This window comes from Scaptodrosophila lebanonensis, unplaced genomic scaffold (genome assembly GCF_003285725.1).
Source record: "Scaptodrosophila lebanonensis strain 11010-0011.00,11010-0021.00 unplaced genomic scaffold, SlebRS2 tig00000024-arrow-pilon, whole genome shotgun sequence".
NCBI classification, from domain to species: Eukaryota; Metazoa; Arthropoda; class Insecta; order Diptera; family Drosophilidae; genus Scaptodrosophila; species Scaptodrosophila lebanonensis.
Window position 1 is genome coordinate 6,097,497 of NW_022060538.1, and position 18,675 is coordinate 6,116,171.

Genomic DNA, 18,675 nt, shown 5'->3' on the forward strand with positions numbered 1-18,675 from the left:
ATTATCTAACACGTGCACTTGGTATAAAATATATTTATGTATATAATAATTCATAAGTTAAAAAAGCTCATTGCGTGTGGTTGTGCGGGTGTACTTTCTTCTGTGGGAGGGGCGAAAGGGGTTATGTAAAGAAATAAAATTTAGCCACCGCTAATAATTTAAATGAAGGGATCACCAAAGAAAAACCCACGCAAGTTGCCTGGCCAAAACTTAGGAGATAAAAATTGTAGCTACTTCTTCATGGAATTAATTTATGTATATGAGCTAGTAGAGACGAATGGTATTACATAGATTAGATCATAGTTTGATAAAAGTTGCTTAGGCTTCGTTTTTTAAGTGCGACAAGTATGGGTTGTGTGTCTTGCTTATATAGGAGAGCAGGGGTGTGTTCAGGATATTTTTTTTAGAATATGTGCTTGCCACCAGATTTAGGGCAGCATTTCGTTCGTTTTCGACCAACACCTGCTGCCGTTATATCTTGCTCAGTAGATGTCTGGACAACCAGTCCAGTCCTGCGCCTCCTTCGCCTCCCAATATGTGTTTTTGTAGACATGCACAAAGTTTTCTGTGCCATCCTCTTTTTCGCGCTTGAACCACATTGGCTCATAGGCCGGGTATGGTCGGCCCTCTGCCGCCGCCGCTTCTGCATCAGATTCGCGTTGCCTTCGCACGCTGCGCTGCTTCTCCTCCAGTCGTAGTTTCTCTTTGTTGCTCTCGTCCCAGTCGCCGATCTCCATGAGACGTTGATCGGGGCGATGTCTGGAGTCTGTGGGTGCCACACCCTCCTCCATTTCATTCAGTTGGCATGCCAGCGTAGTAAAGTTATAGAATTTATCTGAATCAGGTGGTGGTGGACGTCGCTGCCATGCCACCGTATACGCTCCAGTTGTATAAGTCGGACTGTCCGCAGTACCGCTTGTAGCCAGCACTGGGGCTATTTCTATCTTTTCGTCCCAGGTGCCGCGCACCACAAACTTCACTTCGTTTTTTCGATTTATAACCACGCCCTTTACGCTGCGCTGCACCTCACGCGAGAAATACGAGTAGGGTATAAAGTTTAGAACGCATTTGTTTCCCTCAGCCGCATTTGATCCCACGATCTCCATCTCTCCCTGTTGGTCTACCCACAGCTTTCCCACAATTATATTATTCACTGTCGTTGTCACTTTGCGCCAAGAGTACCGATTGCCACTTTCTGAGAACAGCAGATATGCGGCACCGAGGGGGTTTACCTAAAATAAATCGGAAATAAGTTAATATTGGGTGGATAAGTATGGCAGGTTTATAGTGGATGCCGATTAATAATACTTGTATTACTTTTTGTAGTCAGTTTCGGGAGCAACTTACCTGCACATACTTGCCGCGAAACTTGCTGGTCATGGAGAATTCCTGCCAGCAGGTCCAATCCCTGCCCTCGCAGTGTATGGCGGCTACGGGTGGATGATGTGAAACCTGCTCGGCCAGACAACGCCAACCCAGATCGTCTCTGCGGTCGCATTCGAAAGTTTCACCCAGTAGTGGATTAAAGGGTTTGCCAGTGCGATTCGAGGTCGTTGCATATGCTGAGACAGTAAAGGCGGCCACATAGGCCAGTTGCTCACACTCGTCCTTGCACCGTGATGCGATGTCCAGAATATCGGCGTATTCGTAGTCCTCGACTAGGCGTTGCAGCATGGACAGCGGTTCGTTAAAGTTCACTGGCATGGGTATTTTGGACAGATCCTTGCCAATACAGTTTTTCATTATGGACCATAAGCTAAGCGGATAGTTGGGCTTGTCGGGCACCCTAGAGCGTCGCGGCCTGCTGATTCTGCGCTGGCTTCCACTCTCCGAGGGCAACGTATTTTTTGGGGACGACGAATTCGCGGCGGCGTGATCGATCTTGTCATCATCGCCAGAGGCCACGCGCGGTGCACTCACAACACGAACCTGTTGTATGGTCTTCACTGTGCGTTTCTGCTCATCGCTCTCTGATGAGCTGCCCGTCTGACCCTCAACTTGGTCCTCGGAGCTGCTGCTGCGCTGACCAAGTTTCACAATAAATGTCCGCTCTCCTGATAACGGCGACTCGAGGCGACCCATATAGCCGTTCTCCTCGGCATCGAAGTATTCCACTTCATCGTCAGAAGTTAGCATCGTGCTGGAGGTGCCTGCAGGGAGAAGCATAGTAGTGCTCGATGATACCATGGCCGGAACCGGCTTGTTTTGTCGCACCAAGACTGCGGCCTGCTCCATTTGAGACTGCTGCTTGGCCATTTGCTCAATGATCTCCTCTAGCCGTTGGCGCTGTTCGCGCTCGTGCTGCAACATTTTGGACCATTTGTAGCCCTGCGACTCTGCCGTGTGCAAATAATCATTACCGGCATTTATCATTGCATTCGATGTGATGCGGAAGAGTGTGGCGCGTTCGTAGACAATTTTTGTGCGGCTCGCCAGCGACTCCTCGTCGTTTGATTCCAGATCATTCAATGCCCGCTGGAGCGCGGCACCATGCTTTGTAATCAGATCGTAGCAGGTGCGCATATTTTCCAGCCTTTCGGTAAGATCGTGCACAACCGCGTTGATCTCTTGACTGGGCACCACTTGCGCCGACTCTTCAGCTTCCTCTTCCTCGCTCTCAATGGCACGTATGGCCTTTGCCTTGGCCAGCTCCAGTGCTGTGACCCATGATTGACGCTCCACTTCGTTGCCGGCCTTAATGTGAAACGTCTGTGTGCCTCCATTCGATATAACAAAAGTGCAGGAGTCGACAGTATGTATAAGGGCACCATGGAGTGAGATTGTACCGCGGCACGTATGATTCATCTCCGACTGGTTGCGATAGTAGCTAAGCACTCCCTTGGAGAGTACAAACCAGCGCCTCTGATAGCCCTTGATGTAGTTGGTCCACTTTAGAAGCCAGCCTTTCATTTCCGGGTCGCCCTTTTCGGCCGTCGTCGTCTTAGCCGTCGCATCGGTCATCTTGGCAATAGAAACCGCCCCCCGCTGCTGCTGCAGTCCAAAGTTAGTGGCAATTGCTGGGCAATTGCTATTGCTACTGCCAACGACGGCGGCGACCTCGACTTGCTGACTGCTGCTGATTGAGCCGTTTCGAAATAAACGCCACGTACGACGGCGACGGCAACGACGACGCGACGACGATAATGACGGCGACTCCAAATCCAGTTATAAAATGTTCTATTAGGCAACTGCAATTGCAGCACCTTGCATTATTGATTGCACACTGCTCCGCTCTGATCACAATTAATTTGTAACATATGTATATATGTACACCGTGGACTTGCACGCAATTTTTCGGATAGTAACAATACAATTTTCTGCACAAAATAAAGAAACTAGTGGAAGAGTCAAAGTGCGCATTTGTGTGCGTGTACGTGAGTATGCCGCGTTGGTGTGTGTGAGTTTGTACGCGTGTATGTGCGTATGTCATTTCATTTTTTTGTCGGCTCTGCCAACTCGCCTCTGTTTCAGCTGCTGTTTTGGCAGGTGCGAGCGGGATGGCGAGATATGGGGATTTGGGGCCACATACAACTCTGCATCTTCGCATGACGTAGTATCGAAGACGGTTAATTTGAATTGATGTGTGAAATTGTTCACAGCTGGGTGTGTGCTGTTGTTGGTTATTTATCAGTAAAATTACCTACTTGTGGTTCCACTTTCATGTTTGTGCCTGACCACCTTCACATGCGCGGCGTTAAATGAATGACTCAGTTGTTGTGGTCGTTCGTATAAACATTCGCAATAAAACAAATTGCATCGTTATGGGTTTCACTTTACTAACATACACATACATATGTATATACATACGTACATTTTATAAATAAATACAGTGAACAATATTTAATAAAAAAGGCAGCATTAAAAGTACACAATGTCACGGCTCAGTGACTTACTTATTGCACTCGGCCCAGCTGCCATCGAAGGAGTAACGAAACTTGTGTATCATGCGGAACAAGCTGGAAATACAAATTCAATCAATTGAAGGCGGTCTTTTAGGTTATTTGAAAGGTAGTCAGTCAATCGGTGGGGCGACTTGTGAGATAGCATTTGGGACAGACAGCATATAAGGCAGCGAATGTCAGGCGTTGACGACAAATGTACATTTATTACATACACATAGAATAACAGGATAGAGAGAGAGGAAGAGTAACATAAACAAACGAACCACCACATTTAATTATAATATATACAATAAATTGTTTATTCGTAGGCAGTTCTTGCATAATATAAAATAAATATGTATATAGTTACAAATAATTTAAAAATACAAATACAGTTTCTTTTTCATAGGTTTTTTTTATAGTCCCTGACGGCACTTTTCACAAAACATTAGGAAGTGTTGGATAGGCATTTATGTGCGAATACATTGAAAATAGATTTCACAACAAATACAAAGAACGTAAGTTGTCTGGGTCTGTTTTTCTTATTTTTTCTAGTTACAGATATGCGGCGGGACGACAGAAACTGATGTGGACTGAATGAAGAACGACATATAAAGCGAATGCTCCAGTTAAAAGTTATGCACGAGACAAACATACATAGATGTATAGATTTATATATATGAATATATATATATATATGTATATAGGGGCAGGCATAGGCCGAGTTTTGATCATGGTTTAAAAGCAGACTATTTTTTTCGCATGAGGATTCCTTGCTTAAACGCTATTATGAATGAGTGTGTGTATGGGTGTCTGTAGTAGTTGGTGGAGTTGAAGTTGGATTTGAAGTTGTAAGTAGTAAGAGCATTTCTTTACATGGTACTGTAAGCAGCGGTGTTGAAGCTTTGCTTTGGTGAACTTAGCCTACTGAGTGGATGAGTTTTCCCATGCTGAGCCAGGCGGCGATGCTGGACTTGGTGCTGTTGCTGTTGTTGTTGCTGCTGCTGATGGTGGTTGGTTTGGTGGTGCAGGTTGCTCAGAGGTTGGGCACTGTGCCGAGCAGGCGCAGGCGGTGGGCGACTCTCACTATAATCGTGCGTTTTATTCGACTGCGTACGATCGTAGTACGAGCGCGGTCGAGGCTTAAAGCTTGTGGCATTATTGGTGGCAGGCAGATGTGGCGGCAGCAGCGTAGGCTGTGTGCTTGTTGGCGGTACAATGACAGCATTAGTTAGACAGCTGCTATTGGAAGTGGTTTGATATTTATGCACTAGACCTTTGACATTACGATCACAAGTTTCGCTTACGCTGGAGTCTGACGAATTGGATGTCGATGAGGAGCAAGGCGAAGCATTTAGCGACCCCCCTGTTGCGTTTGCCGCTTCAACAACAGCAATGGCAGCCGAGCAGGCCATGCCTCCTCTATTATTAGTTGCTGCAGGACAGTTAGTCACATGATCGACATGTTGCGCCACCGGCGATGAAGGCAGTGATTGGTGTGTTTTCTTGGTCGTAATATTAATGGCTGAAGTGACGGTTGTCGATGTTGTGGTTAAATTTGGGGCGGCAGTTGTGCTGGCCAAACCTATCCCCACCGCCGCTTTGGCTTCAAAGTTCTGTTTAAGTATCTGCACATTACCAGAGATACGCTGATCTTCACCAGACATTCCACCTGGAACTTGTGAGCGCAGCACCACAGTACCTTCCAAATCAATGGCAGCAATATTCTTGTTCTCAATATCCGATGTATGCATAAGCTCCTCGCTGTTACAACGCAACGGATGACGTGTTCTTGTGGTGCTTGCCGACGATGCGCTGCGACATAAAGTGCTGGTGCCTTTTTTTGACAGTTCAAGCAACTCCGTGGACGCGTTCTCCTGACAGCGTTTTTTAAGGCCTGTGTTTTCTTCCAGCTTTTGTTTGGTGCGCTTCACAGTCCCCAAATGGGCTGATGATGGCTCGCTGACATTGTAATTGCTGGCAGTCTTTTTTGTTATTGTGTTGGGGCTGGTGGTACTGCGCTTTAGATCCTGTATTTCGCCTTCGAAAATGGCCGTCGTGTTGCGATTGCTGTCGTAATAGCTAGAGGAACTAAAGCGCGGCGGTTGGCTGCTTCGATTGTCGCCCGATCCCCAAGAGGCGTTTCGGGATGGCAGTTCACGTGGGCGCTCTCCACTTTGGCGCATGGCAGCAATATGTAGCGGTATATCCAATACAATGCCCCCTTTGCTTCCGAACGATTCTGTCCACGATTGTGTTTTGCGTCGCTGTCGTTTTTCGCGCTCCTCCTTGGCAAATACATTGTCCACATGTGTCGAGAAGACATCGGAGGACGATGTGGAGTCACGTCTATGCAGCATGGCGTTCGCCGTGGAGCTTCCAATGTTTGAGGTTTGTGTGATTAGCTTGGACTGGGAGGTCCATACGGTGCTGCTACCTCCACTGGCCGTTGGTTGCCCGTCACTGCTGCTAACCCGTTGACGTGGTACTCGCTGCTCCTGCGGCTGGTATGCCTCGAGATCATGCACTCGCGTGCGTACGGACTTCGGCGTGTGCTTTTGTATGTGCAATACCTGGTTCTGTGTTACACTGTAGTTCTCCCCATTGCTGCCTGGGAAGCGCATGTTCTTGGGCTCCTCGGCAACGCTGCGCTCAGGTGTCAGGTTTTCCATGGACTGACTCTGCTGTTTAGTTACCACGGCAGTCTGTGTCTTGGGCGATGTGCTGCTGGATCGGCGCACCATGCGGCGCTGTTTTTGTGCGCTGGCTCGACGATGCGTACTGCGAATCTGATCATCGCCTGTGCTTACATCAGCCTCGCCCGAAGAGGACTTTGATTTGGCCTGGTTGAGGGCTTGGATGAGGGGAGTGGGTTCGCTGCCCGGTAGAAGACGCGCATCCTTTGTGCTTTTTAGATTCGTCTCACTCTTGCTTCGTTGCAGTTTCTCCTTGTTCTTCATGGCATCTAACATACCACTGTAGGTCTCCAGCTGATTGAGGAAATTCTTATTTGGCTTTATGCAACTGCGGCGATCCTTGACGTGCTGGAGAGCTCGATGGAACTCCCATTTGTAGGCTTTCATGGCATACGCGATAACAACCGATGCTGAACGACTTACGCCCATTTTGCAATGCACTAGGACCTTGGAACCTTCTGCTCTGGCACGCGATATATATCGATACGTGTCATCCCAGTATTTAAGCAAGTTCGTCTTTTCATCATCGTAGACGCGCACATTGAAATACGTAAAGGTGCCAGGGAAGAAATTGTCAATCTCGCGCGTCACGTTCAGTATGTGACTCACTCTAAGGGGCGAAGGAATAAAAGGTTGATAATTTTTAGAGCCACTAGATTGTTGATGTTGAAACATACCCATTCTTCTGTAGCTCCTCCAAGTTACTAGCATTCCATTCCGAACCTAAATAGACATGATCAAATATTTCTGTGGGCGCGTCCATTTGTCCCAAAATGACTAACATTTCTTTATCAATAAACGACTTGTACTCTCCCAGGTCCATATCCAATATCTCCTCAAGACGACCGCGTATATACTTTGAGGTAACTTCATCCAAATCCACTGACATCATGATCTCTTTGAGCTTTGTTTTAATGACACTTTCAGTTTCCTCCTTTGCGGTTGGCCTACAGCAAAAATAAACAGCAACTAATAACGGTTTTCTTTCTTAACAAAAATTGCATATCGTACTTATTTCTTATGGCATCTGGTGAGGGCGGTCGACGACTCTCGAGAGCATCCATGGCGTTCCATTCATTCAGACACGACTGATCCGATTCAATGCGACTTGCATAACTCGAGAGCCAATCGTGCGATGGACCGCTCGGATAAAAATTGTTTTCACGAGCCTTCTGAGATACTTTGTGTAGAGTTTGTATCGCGGACCTAGAAGATGTCCGTTGTCAGTAAAATGGTTATTAATTTTGTTTAATCTAAGTTTACTTACCACATAGCTTGCACCGATACGGGCTTGAATATGTGAGTTTTCTCATAGACGGCAATACTAAAGCCACTGCATGAAACAAATAAATAGATTATGGATATATTAATAAGCTTGTTAAATGGTTACGTGCTCTTTATACATTCGATTGCAATCAGTCAACGCTGATGACATCATACCCACGATAATATACCACTTATAATTGGAGAGATATCAATTTTTATGAAAGACAACAAACACATGCATTCATGGATTTTCTTATTAATTTCAAATTTAAAGTAAACACTAATAAATGTATGGCAGCTTTATGATATAGAACAAGGATAAAACTTTAGATTATGAGGTCTGTAAAAAGTTAATAAATACCAAATCTAGTTCCGATATCGAAGTATACAACAAAATTTGGTACTGAGAGTTATGTAGTCGTACGGAGGCATATGGCAGCAATATATGGTTTATTGAAAACTAGGCCTCTGAATAAGACCTGTACCTATGTATGTACATATGAATGTGTACTTGTACATAACAAGTCGCTATTATGGTTCAAAAGTTGTTGAGGTTTATGCGGACAGACGATCATGGATATGTCATTTCGTATCATCATTCTGGCATTTATATACATACATACATACATATGTATATATGTACATACATACATATGTATATATGTACATACATACATATGTATATCTACCTATAAAATTATTATAACCTAAAAAATGAGCACGCTTTTGCTCCTCGATTACAGGGTTTACAAATTGGCTAATTTGCGTAGACTCACCCATCGCCGTCCAGATGTATGGTAGTGTCCGCGAATATGGGCAGTACCAGTCCAATAGTGGTGATTTCATTGCAGTCGATTCCCAGCAGACAGGATTCCTCCATATCTAAGGTATTCTTACTATCACCGGCCGCCGAATTCTCTTTCTCCGCATCACATTTTAGGCTTTGACGTTGGGCATTCATATTGGGCGATATGCTCGCTGAGAGTCGTGGATTAGACGCAGATTCCTCAGCTCCATGAATCTGCTGCTGTGTTTTGTGGCTATCCACAGAGAGCTGACGTTGTGTGGTAACACTAACCGCTGCTGTTGGGGCACCACTGCCTGTTGCAGTGTTGAGTAATGCAGATGAGGTGGTTGCTGCCCCTTTGGCTGAATTGTGACGCGTGATTTTGCTGCGCCGCTCGCTCGTTGCTTGACGACAACTGTGCGATACAATCACAAGGTAGCGTGTGCGATTCGTGTGCTGAGACTCCACCTTGACAGCCTTCCGTGGACAAGTAAAGGATGAGCACACTAATCATTATTTTAATTAAATTTACATAATCACCATTTTGAGCGTATCCTCACTTCCTAACACATCGAACATGGTCTGCAGATGCTGTTGTATGTCCGAATTGTTACTCTGTGTGCTGTTCGTAGAGCATGTGGAGTCAGTGCTCAGTCGACGCTCCGCAAAATTCGGTATGTCCTTAAGCGCTAATACCAGTTCGGTGCCTTTGCCAGCAAAGTATTCACGGCTTTCATGATTATGACCCTCATCGTCTTCAGCTTCGCCATCCTGTAATTACGAGAAGAAATTCAAACAAGATGTCAACTTTGTTACTTTCTGTGAATTTACACAAAGCGATCATAGTCGCCACAGAACCAGTTGCCCGGAAGAACCCACCATATGACTCACACAACGGTGTATACAAAATATACAATATTCTTTCATCATTTGTTGTGCGTAAATCAAGTTCAGTTCAATAATAAATTCATGAGGTTATCACAAGAGTAGAATAGCATTTTGTGCACAAAAAGAAATAAACTAAAGAACTTGCCGCCTACTATTTACATAAAATGTATTAAATTTGTATATTTCTCTGTCAATGTAAAGTTTACAAAAAAATATCTATCGCTGTCGCTGTCTTGGCTGCCTTTTGAATGATGAGAACATATGCATACAACGATTATTGTTTGTTGCATATACAAAATTCCAAGGGTATAGGCGGCGGCTGGCTGTATGGCCTCAAGGTCTCTAGAACTATTTTCGGGGCGTTTGGCGGGTGGGCTGTGGCGGCCACGCTAACGGAATCGAAAGAAAATCACAGCAACAACCACAACGAGCACAACCACAACAACCGCGTCGGTGGCAAAACGACAAATAAGGCAATGAAAATTTATTGAAAATACGCGCGACCGTTGTCGACTGACGTCGCGACGTCTGGTCCGAATTGGTTGAGTTACAACAACAACAGAAATAGCAATAAAAACAAAGCAACAGTAAACAGATGCGCGAATCGTTGCGCGACTGTTGATGATGACGCTGACAAACGCCCACACTGGCACAAAAAAAACAAAAATTGCACAGACACTCGCGATTTTTTATACAATATTAATTAGTAAGCGAACTGGTGGGCAGCACCAGGAGAAAGGTAAAGACTATATGATTGGCCATATGGGGCGCACCGCGCCTATGCACAAACACAAAGGATCACTGAACGGAAATATAACGGCACCTCAACACGCACAGGCTGACACATCAAACGAGTGGCTCGCTCGCTATCTGACTCTATTGGCCTTTTGAGGTGCTAAACGGAAGTGTTTATAGGCGTGTTAGCTGCAGCAGTAGCCAGCCTACTTCACCCCCTTTGGCGAAACAGCTAATGCGTAATGTTAGGCGAATAATATCAAAACAAAGCAAAATGGAGAGAGAGAGAGCTTGACAACCGCGCACAACGCAGCGCGACACACACACATATATATATATATATATATATATATATATATATATATATATGTATATATAGAAACACGCACTCACGCACGCACACAAATGTAATCTCACACTGGTTTTCACACTGACCTGACAGGCAGAGGCAGGCAAACATACGTTGTAGGAAGTGTGTGTACTATTTAGTGGGCCACATGGGCTGCTGCTTTTTCGCAACCTGGCCAATTTTCAACCGCCTGCCCCACTTACCGAATTTGAGCATTGTGGTGAGCCTGTAACACTTGGAGATCGCTGCACCGTCACAAGCGCCATGTTCTCTGTGTGAGTCCGTGTGTAATGATTCTTGTAGATGTTGCTGCTGTTAAACTGCAACTTGATGCTGCAGTTCTGCCCTCGACGACAACGCCGCTCTGGCCCGCAGCCACCTTTTATAGCTTTGACTATCCTTACGATGCTCGTTGGCTTTCTGGCTATGTGTGTGTTTGTGTTCTGATGTCTGTGTTTAGTCAAGTGTTGGCGAAAATTCACAGCATTTTCGTCGTTGTCGCCGTGTTTTTGCACTCGGCACCTTTGTCGTTACACTTAACACTACGACTATGTGTAATTGCTTTTTGCGCGACGTCTGATACAACAAAATAAAAAGAACCCGCACCCTTTCACACAACTGACAAAGTAAAACGAATAAAAATGCTAAATAACACTACAATTTCTCATCAAAGGGGAGCCAAAGACACGACGACGCCATATTTAATTTGCTACTAAAATTTCGTAAGGTTGGCAGCACATTGTCGGCGCCATCTGGCGGCATCAGTGTTGAGTAGCGTTAGCTTGTCATCTGTTTGAAGCAACAACAGCTGCGATTCGGAAGCAAATAAACACACAACTGAAACGAAGTAATTTCACAACCCATTTGATTTAATAAGTTTGTTGACAATTAGGGGGCAAATTGAGGCACGGCAAATGTCGGCATTTATCGAGGAAACAAAATGCCTGCTGCCGCGTATCGCTTTCCTAGCTTGCGGCTGTTTCAGTCCGCCCACGCCAATGCACCTGCGTATGTTTGGTGAGTAATTGTTATTTTTATTACGAGTCTCTTAATCGATAAGGTATGATGTTGTTGTTTCATTTAAAACATATAGAAATTGCGCGAGATCATTTTGAGATGAATGAGATGCATAAGGTGGTGGGTGGCATTATATCGCCCACACATGATTCGTATGGTAAAAAGGGTCTTGCTCCATCTGCCGATCGTCTTGCTATGGTGAAGTTGGCATTGCAAAGCTCTACCTGGATACGTCTCTCGGACTGGGAGGTAAATCACCCACAGTGGGTACGCACTCGGTCAGTCTTGCAATATCATCAAAACTACATGAACAATTACGTCAACTCGCCCGGCGATAAAGAGCAAAGTGGTCCGTTACCTGGATGGTTGCCGTATAATTTGCGTGAGCGTAAAGATCCCATACAGCTAAGGCTGCTGTGCGGCGCAGATCTTCTGGAGTCCTTTGCAAAGCCTGGACTCTGGGCGGACGAAGATGTGAGTGAAAATTTTTATTTTAAAATGACTACCCAAATAAAGGAATTCTTGCAGATAGAGGATATTGTGGCTAATCATGGACTAGTAGTCATCACGCGCTTTGGCTCAAATCCTGAACGATTTATATTTGAATCTGACATTCTTACCAAATATCAGGTAAAATAAGTGAGTTACGTACTATAATAAGTCAATAACTTAAAGCCAATTTCTTCGATAGCGGAATATAACACTTATTACCAATTGGGTCCCGAACGAAGTGAGCTCTTCGTTGGTTCGTCGATTGTTGAACCGTGGCCAGTCAGTTAAGTACTTGCTGGACGACTTAGTTTTGGAGTACATCAAACGAACAGGACTATACAACATGAAATCGTACGTACAGCCTTCACCATTTGAAATCCCACTCCAAACTCTCGCTCATACACCGCAACAATGCCCGATGGCATATTTCAATTCGATTTAGATACGTACACTGATTTAGGTATCATGAGCTTTCCATACACACAGACACACACTCGCATCCAAATGCAAGTTTCATCTTAGCATAGACCGCCAAAAACTAAAGCACACCATCATCTCTCTCTCTTACTCGTCTGCCGTCTGCAACAACAACAATAGCAGTAGGGTGACGCAGGATGCACCACACGGGGGCGAGTTATGACCCCACACTGAGCACCATGTGCACTCAAAGTTACAGCAATCAAAGCAATCACAGCAAGACCAACCAAAACAGCAACAACAACAACTGCCATCTCCAGAATTTCTCGTGCAGTGGCAAATGTTTATGGAGTGTGAGTGAGCCAAAGAAAGAATGCATAATTACTTAAAGCGCAGGTTTTTTGCATGTAAATACGTAATTTAAAATTGTTCCTGTTGTTATAATGAATCTTGTAAATACATACCTAGAACATGTGCACATGCTTATAGAACATAGTAAATAGCTTTACTATCTGTGTTCAGTGTACGTATCCAATAGTGCACCAAATTGCCGTTGTGCATAATACGATATTCAAAAACTCATTGAACAATAACCAAGTTAATATACCTTGTCGTTATACTGACACGCCTACCTATAGTAAGTATATAACGGATACAGTGCAACCGAATCGTTTGCTTTTCAATCGCGCCTACATGGAAAACATTAAGAATGCAACCAGCTTAGCACAAAGCCCACCCACAGACGACGATGACGAGGGGGACGAACAGCACATGGATGAGACGGACAGCCTACTAAAACGCCAAGCCCCGCGTGTCTTCTGCTGCGGTGAAGCGTCCTCGCCGGTACAGGCGCGTGCAACAAAGCTTATGCTCAATCGCTCTGGACCCGGCCAGGCGGTGCAGGTTATAACTGTGGAGAGCGCTATGGGCACCGACAAGATAGAAGTAAGTATACCAAAGTAAATAAGTATAGTAAGCCAGGATTTCAAGTAACTACAATTGTAGTCTCTTATATATAGTACATACATATTTATAGTATATGCGTTATATCAGAGTTTTTTAAAATGGTTGTGTTTTGAGTGAAGCCGTGAAATGTACATTGAGTTCGTAAGTTGGTACAAGTTTAGTTTGATGATCTTAATATATACGCGTAGTACCTTTATTTCTGTACCCGTAACTCTAACCACGACTGGCCAATTTAAATGTGTATTACTTCAAAACATGAGAGAATACATAATTTTTAATAGGCAATGATGATTAGGCATTTATGATTGAATCAATTTTGGTATTATGATTAAATAAATTTTGATATATATAATAAACGTTCTTTATTACAGTCTCAGGCAAAGAAGCAGAAAATTGCCCAAGTACAGCAGCTCTAAATGAGGGTACTGGAATAATACAGGAATACAGGAATGTTGTTGTTTTTATTAAACACACCATAACTATTTGTATTTATCTGTACTATATGCAAAATAAATACATATGTTACTCACAAAGCAAATAGCAAATCGTTTCATTTCCCCTTTGAAGGTCGCACCAAGAAACCAGCTTGGGCAGGCATTGAACTTGCAGCGCATAATGTTGTTGTTGTTGCTGCTAGAACTTCAGGGTGCATTGGCATTGCAGCGAAAGGGCTTCCCTGTGCCACATTGTGCAACAACTTCCTAACGCAATCGCATATCGGATGACAAACTAGCTGCCATAGCCATGGCCCGTTAGATTTGACTTAGCAATCGTTTCAGTTGCTCGGTCATAGTCAAGGCGTCCAGTTCTGTGTCAGTAACGGCGTCGCGATGTATCTTTTCAAGCGTCAGCAAGTGCGGGCGATGCCACGCCCATCGCGCACCGCCTTTGGAATGTCAAAACGCGCGCGGGTCCAACTAACGCCCTCGCACCAGCACGACCAGCTGCCGTTTTTGTCGCGCTCCCGTTTCAGTGCTCTTCCCCACTTTCGTGCCTACGACGATGCTCCGGAGAATCTGTCGCTGTTTATTGCCATTCTATATGTGGTGGATTTGTTTGGCATTTTCCCGTTCGTCACGCTGCCGGGCATGCTTGTCCAGTTGGGTTACTTTGGTGTGCCTCTGGTGCTGTCCATCATCTTCCTGCAGATCTACACGTCGTTTCTGTTGGCGCAGTGCTGGACAATGGCCGAGCTGCTAGATCCCGCCATTGTACAGAAACGCAACTATCCATATGCCGCTCTGGCGGAGTTGGCCTACGGTCGCGTTGTGAGCGTGTTGGTCTCGGTTCTGCTGGATCTGAGCATATTTGCAATGGCTGTGCCCAGCGTGGTGATGGCGGCCGAGAATCTGGAGACTGTGGTGCAGCGCATGAGTGGTGGCCAGTATACATTTTCCTACTGCTATTGGGCAATTATAGTGGGCGCGGTCATATGCCCACTAATGTGGCTGGGCAGTCCGAAGCACATGCGGTAAGGTGGAGAGTTGGTAGTTGTTGTTGTGGGATCTGCATCTAATGAATGTGTGTCCAATGTAGCGGACTCACCATCATTGCCGCTTGCGTAATGATCATCATTGTGGTCCTCCTGTGGTTCTGTCTCTTTAGTGCGCCCCCCATTGGCAAGCCCTTTGAAGGCATTGGCATAGGTACGTAAACGACTTCAGATTTGTGGGTTAATACCATTACACCTAATTCTGTTTTTACACGGTAGATTTGTCTCAAAAAAACCGTGTAAAAAAAGACAATGATCATATGCACATTGGTTCCTTATCTCTAAAACCTAATAAAATTTGTGAAAAAACAAGGAATTTTTAAGTACAAGTATTCATAAGCTGTGTTACTTATTTGTGTTGTGCTATTTTTATTTAATTTAATTTATCAGATTTTTCACAATTCATTTTTTATTTAATTTAATTTTTCAGAAATATCACAATTTAAATCTCGATTAGCCATCACTTAGGTACTTGGTATGAGAATCGCAGAGGAGGGACGTCACAATATTTCTTAATTTCATTTAATTTATCAGAAATTTCACGATTTATTTTTATTTAATTTAATTTCTCAGAAATTTCACTATTTAAATCTCGACTTGCCATCACTTAAGTACTTGGTATGAGAATCGCAGAGGAGGGCGCCCCACAATATTTTTATTTGATTTAATTTATCAGAAATTTCACGATTTATTTTTATTTAATTTAATTTCTCAGAAATTTCACTATTTAAATCTCGACTTGCCATCACTTAAGTACTTGGTATGAGAATCGCAGAGGAGGGCGCCCACAATATTTCTTTATTTAATTAAATTTATCAGAAATGTCACAATTAATTTTAATTTAATTTAATTTCTCAGAAATTTCACTATTTAAATCTCGATTTGCCATCACTTAGGTACTTGGTATGAGAATCGCAGAGGAGGGCGGTTGCAATACTTTTATTTAATTTAATTTATCAGATTTTTCCCAGTTCATTTTTTATTTAATTTATCAGAAATTTTACGATTTATTTTTTGTTTAATTTAATTGATCAAAAATTGCACAATTTATTTCCACAATATTTTTATTTAATTTATAAGAAAAATCACAATTTAATTCTCGCCTCCCATCACTTAAGTACGAGGAGGGCATACATATTTAATTGTTCCAATATTCTCATTCCTGCAGAGCTGCCTCGTTTTCTGACCGTTCTCAACAGCTACAGCGTTTTGGCTTTCCAATTCGATATACATCCTATGCTGCTGACGCTTCAAATTGATATGAAAAAGAAGTCGCAGGTAGCCTGGGCTGCTCTGGGCGGTATTGCTAGTAAGTAAAAATGAAAACTGTCATGATTTTTGAGATTGCATTCTCTTATTCGTCATAATTTCATTACGATTAACCTGAAAATGAACTCAACATTAAAACTGATGGGAATATAGTTAAAACCATTTTTTAGCAAATTTTTGAATGACAACTTACAGACACTTTCAATTGGATTTGACAAATATCTTAGTAATAAAACTTTATAATTACGCTTATTTCTTAACACTTTTTATGTATCACAAAATTACAATCTCATAAGCGTCAAGAAATATCACTTTCCCGAATTATATACATATAGCCTTTGTGTGCCACGTGTTTACATAGATATATATATTTATTTAATTTATCAGATATATTGCCACAATATCTAATACATTTTACAGACTTCATTTTATTTTAAAGACTTAGTACTAAATTTAAATACTCCAAAAGTCAGAAATTCAAACGTTTCGCAACCAAATTAGTCGATTTTCCCAAAAGATATAACAACGTATATATGACGATCCCACTTGATTTTTGTTGTGCTCAGGTGCTTAAAACGATCTTAAAACGAATTCTTTAAATTTCAAACTAATAGTTCAAGTTGGTTTCGATAAGTTGATGCTGCAAATAGGTGCTTCGTATAAGAAGAGCAGAGGGGGTTGTAATTTCATTTTAGGTCGCAGTAGGAGAAGAGTTTTAAGAAATTGGAAACACTTAAATTTACAATATTCATTTCACAAATTTTAAACAAACGAAAGCTTACATTTTGATTTATATATAGATATGCCTTATAATATTTTAATTGATAACTATTAGTTGCTTAAGGCTTTAGTTTAACAGATTATATATTTTTTTTCAATAGAGCTCCTAAGATTTAAGATGTATTCCATATGCATATTTGAACATACAAAGACAAAGATTGTTTTTGCTTTTCCTTTTGCTCAGTCACGTGCAGCGTCGCCATTTTTGGGTCCATAGTGGCTGCCTATAAGTTTGGATCAATGATCGCGGACAATCTGCTCCAATCACTGCCTTCTAGCGTGCCCTTCTATATCATGGTCATTCTCATGGCGCTGCAGTTGTGTTTTTCGGTTACGGTGGCCAGTTCTGCAATGTTCCTGCAAATCGAAAACTATTTCAGACTGCCAGAGTGTAAGTAAATCGCATCCCACAGACATTATAATCATATATAGGATGGCTGTTGCAGCTCTGACGTGCAAACGAGTGCTCATACGCTCCACTCTACTGGCGCTAGAGGTGCTGGTGGCCGAATTTGTGCCCAGCTTCGATGCTCTAATGGATGTGGTGGGCGGCACCATTACTGGACCTTTGGTATTCATATTGCCGCCGCTGCTCTATCGTCGGATTAGGCGCATGGAACGCGTGCATCAACGGATTGCGGCGGAGGCCAGCTATGGCAGCTTGCCATTAGATCTCAACTACGACCCCATTGAGTTGGAAATGGAACCGCTGTTGGCCGCCACACCAGCCCATACACCTCGGGGCTGTTGGTTACGCCTGATGCGCTTCCTATATCGCTTCGAGTGTGATGTGTCCTGCACAATGGCTGTGCTGGTCTTTGGTGTGCTGGCCACCTTCCTCGCCACCTACCTGAATTTGTTTACCATTGCGGATATGTTTAAGAACAATTCGCCATGCTTGGGCAACTTCACAAAGCATTAAGGCATTTGCATTTACATTTGCAATTCATCTCGGAAACCGGCGCTTTATCTTTACTCGCACTTTATTACTGACCAGAAGATTTAGTCACACTTACTCAGCCAAAGTGCTTTAACAACTTACTGAGCTCATCAAGTTCGGCAACTTAATTCAATTTGTGCGCCATTGTCCTTCTAAAAGTTCAAATACCTGCCAGCGAGCTCACAACATTAAATGAAATATTTGCTTAAAGTGTTTTGTATAACACAACAAACTACAAATTAAATAAATTTATTATTTTATATGTACTGTGTGTGTGTGTGTTTGTGTGTTTTTCATCATACTTAGCGTATAAGCACGCACATAATGCTGCTGCTTCTTCATCTTCTTTTATTTAATACTTTTAATTAGTTAAGCTTTATTAAAACATACAAAACTACAACTATTTTTTCGGCAACTGCACACGCGCATCATTTATCATTTTTTTCTAACAATGTTTCGTTTTGTTTTGTTTGCCAAAAGTGTTGTCTATTTTTCTTCTTCTGAGCAGTAATCTGAGAGTCTGGCCAGTTGACGAGATATTTGCAATGCTATACGAGTATGCCATATGCTACTATACTTGTATATACTCGCATTTTGATAAGCTCCGATCGATGGATCGATGGTTCGATCGGTCGTTGGATGCTTTCTTTCTTCCAGCCAAGTGTGTCTTCGTCGCATGCTAAGAACATGAGCTCAGTGT

At 43.2% G+C, this 18,675-nt stretch overlaps 4 protein-coding genes across 10 annotated transcripts; 2 read left to right on the forward strand and 2 right to left on the reverse strand.

The window, feature by feature from the left end:
- Positions 1-234: 234 nt before the first annotated feature.
- LOC115621844 (oxysterol-binding protein 1) lies at positions 235-3,357 on the reverse strand. Its single transcript, XM_030515656.1, has 2 exons — positions 1,348-3,357; positions 235-1,232 (listed from the first exon to the last, which is right to left on the reverse strand). Exons 1-2 carry the CDS (start codon positions 2,959-2,961, stop codon positions 483-485), a joined length of 2,364 nt encoding a protein of 787 aa, XP_030371516.1. The 5' UTR covers positions 2,962-3,357; the 3' UTR covers positions 235-482.
- Positions 3,358-3,756: 399 nt separating this feature from the next.
- Positions 3,757-11,273, reverse strand: LOC115621913 (protein phosphatase Slingshot). Of its 3 annotated transcripts, none has more exons than XM_030515747.1 (8): positions 10,806-11,273; positions 9,171-9,401; positions 8,620-9,107; positions 7,845-7,910; positions 7,589-7,783; positions 7,255-7,524; positions 4,758-7,187; positions 3,757-3,956 (listed from the first exon to the last, which is right to left on the reverse strand). In XM_030515747.1, the coding sequence occupies exons 1-8, from the start codon at positions 10,866-10,868 to the stop codon at positions 3,890-3,892; spliced, it is 3,810 nt and encodes a 1,269-aa protein (XP_030371607.1). In that variant the 5' UTR covers positions 10,869-11,273; the 3' UTR covers positions 3,757-3,889. The 3 variants fall into 3 exon arrangements, with proteins under 3 accessions (XP_030371607.1, XP_030371608.1, XP_030371609.1); XM_030515748.1 differs by lacking the exon at positions 10,806-11,273 and adding an exon at positions 9,510-9,653; XM_030515749.1 differs by lacking the exon at positions 3,757-3,956 and having other exon boundaries at positions 4,989-5,123; positions 5,189-7,187.
- A 12-nt stretch (positions 11,274-11,285) lies between these two features.
- On the forward strand, positions 11,286-14,032 carry LOC115621914 (nicotinamide/nicotinic acid mononucleotide adenylyltransferase 1). 5 transcript variants are annotated; one of them, XM_030515750.1, is made up of 6 exons: positions 11,286-11,619; positions 11,696-12,093; positions 12,148-12,249; positions 12,311-12,462; positions 13,167-13,473; positions 13,866-14,032. In XM_030515750.1, exons 1-6 carry the CDS (start codon positions 11,517-11,519, stop codon positions 13,908-13,910), a joined length of 1,107 nt encoding a protein of 368 aa, XP_030371610.1. In that variant the 5' UTR covers positions 11,286-11,516; the 3' UTR covers positions 13,911-14,032. The 5 variants fall into 5 exon arrangements, with proteins under 5 accessions (XP_030371610.1, XP_030371614.1, XP_030371615.1 ...); XM_030515754.1 differs by lacking the exon at positions 13,866-14,032 and having other exon boundaries at positions 11,288-11,619; positions 13,237-13,392; XM_030515755.1 differs by lacking the exons at positions 13,167-13,473; positions 13,866-14,032 and adding an exon at positions 12,554-13,019 and having other exon boundaries at positions 11,289-11,619.
- Positions 14,033-14,324: 292 nt separating this feature from the next.
- Positions 14,325-17,957, forward strand: LOC115621683 (sodium-coupled neutral amino acid transporter 1). The gene is made up of 5 exons (XM_030515394.1): positions 14,325-14,965; positions 15,031-15,140; positions 16,155-16,295; positions 17,220-17,426; positions 17,482-17,957. The coding sequence occupies exons 1-5, from the start codon at positions 14,325-14,327 to the stop codon at positions 17,955-17,957; spliced, it is 1,575 nt and encodes a 524-aa protein (XP_030371254.1).
- The last annotated feature ends 718 nt before the right edge of the window (positions 17,958-18,675 follow it).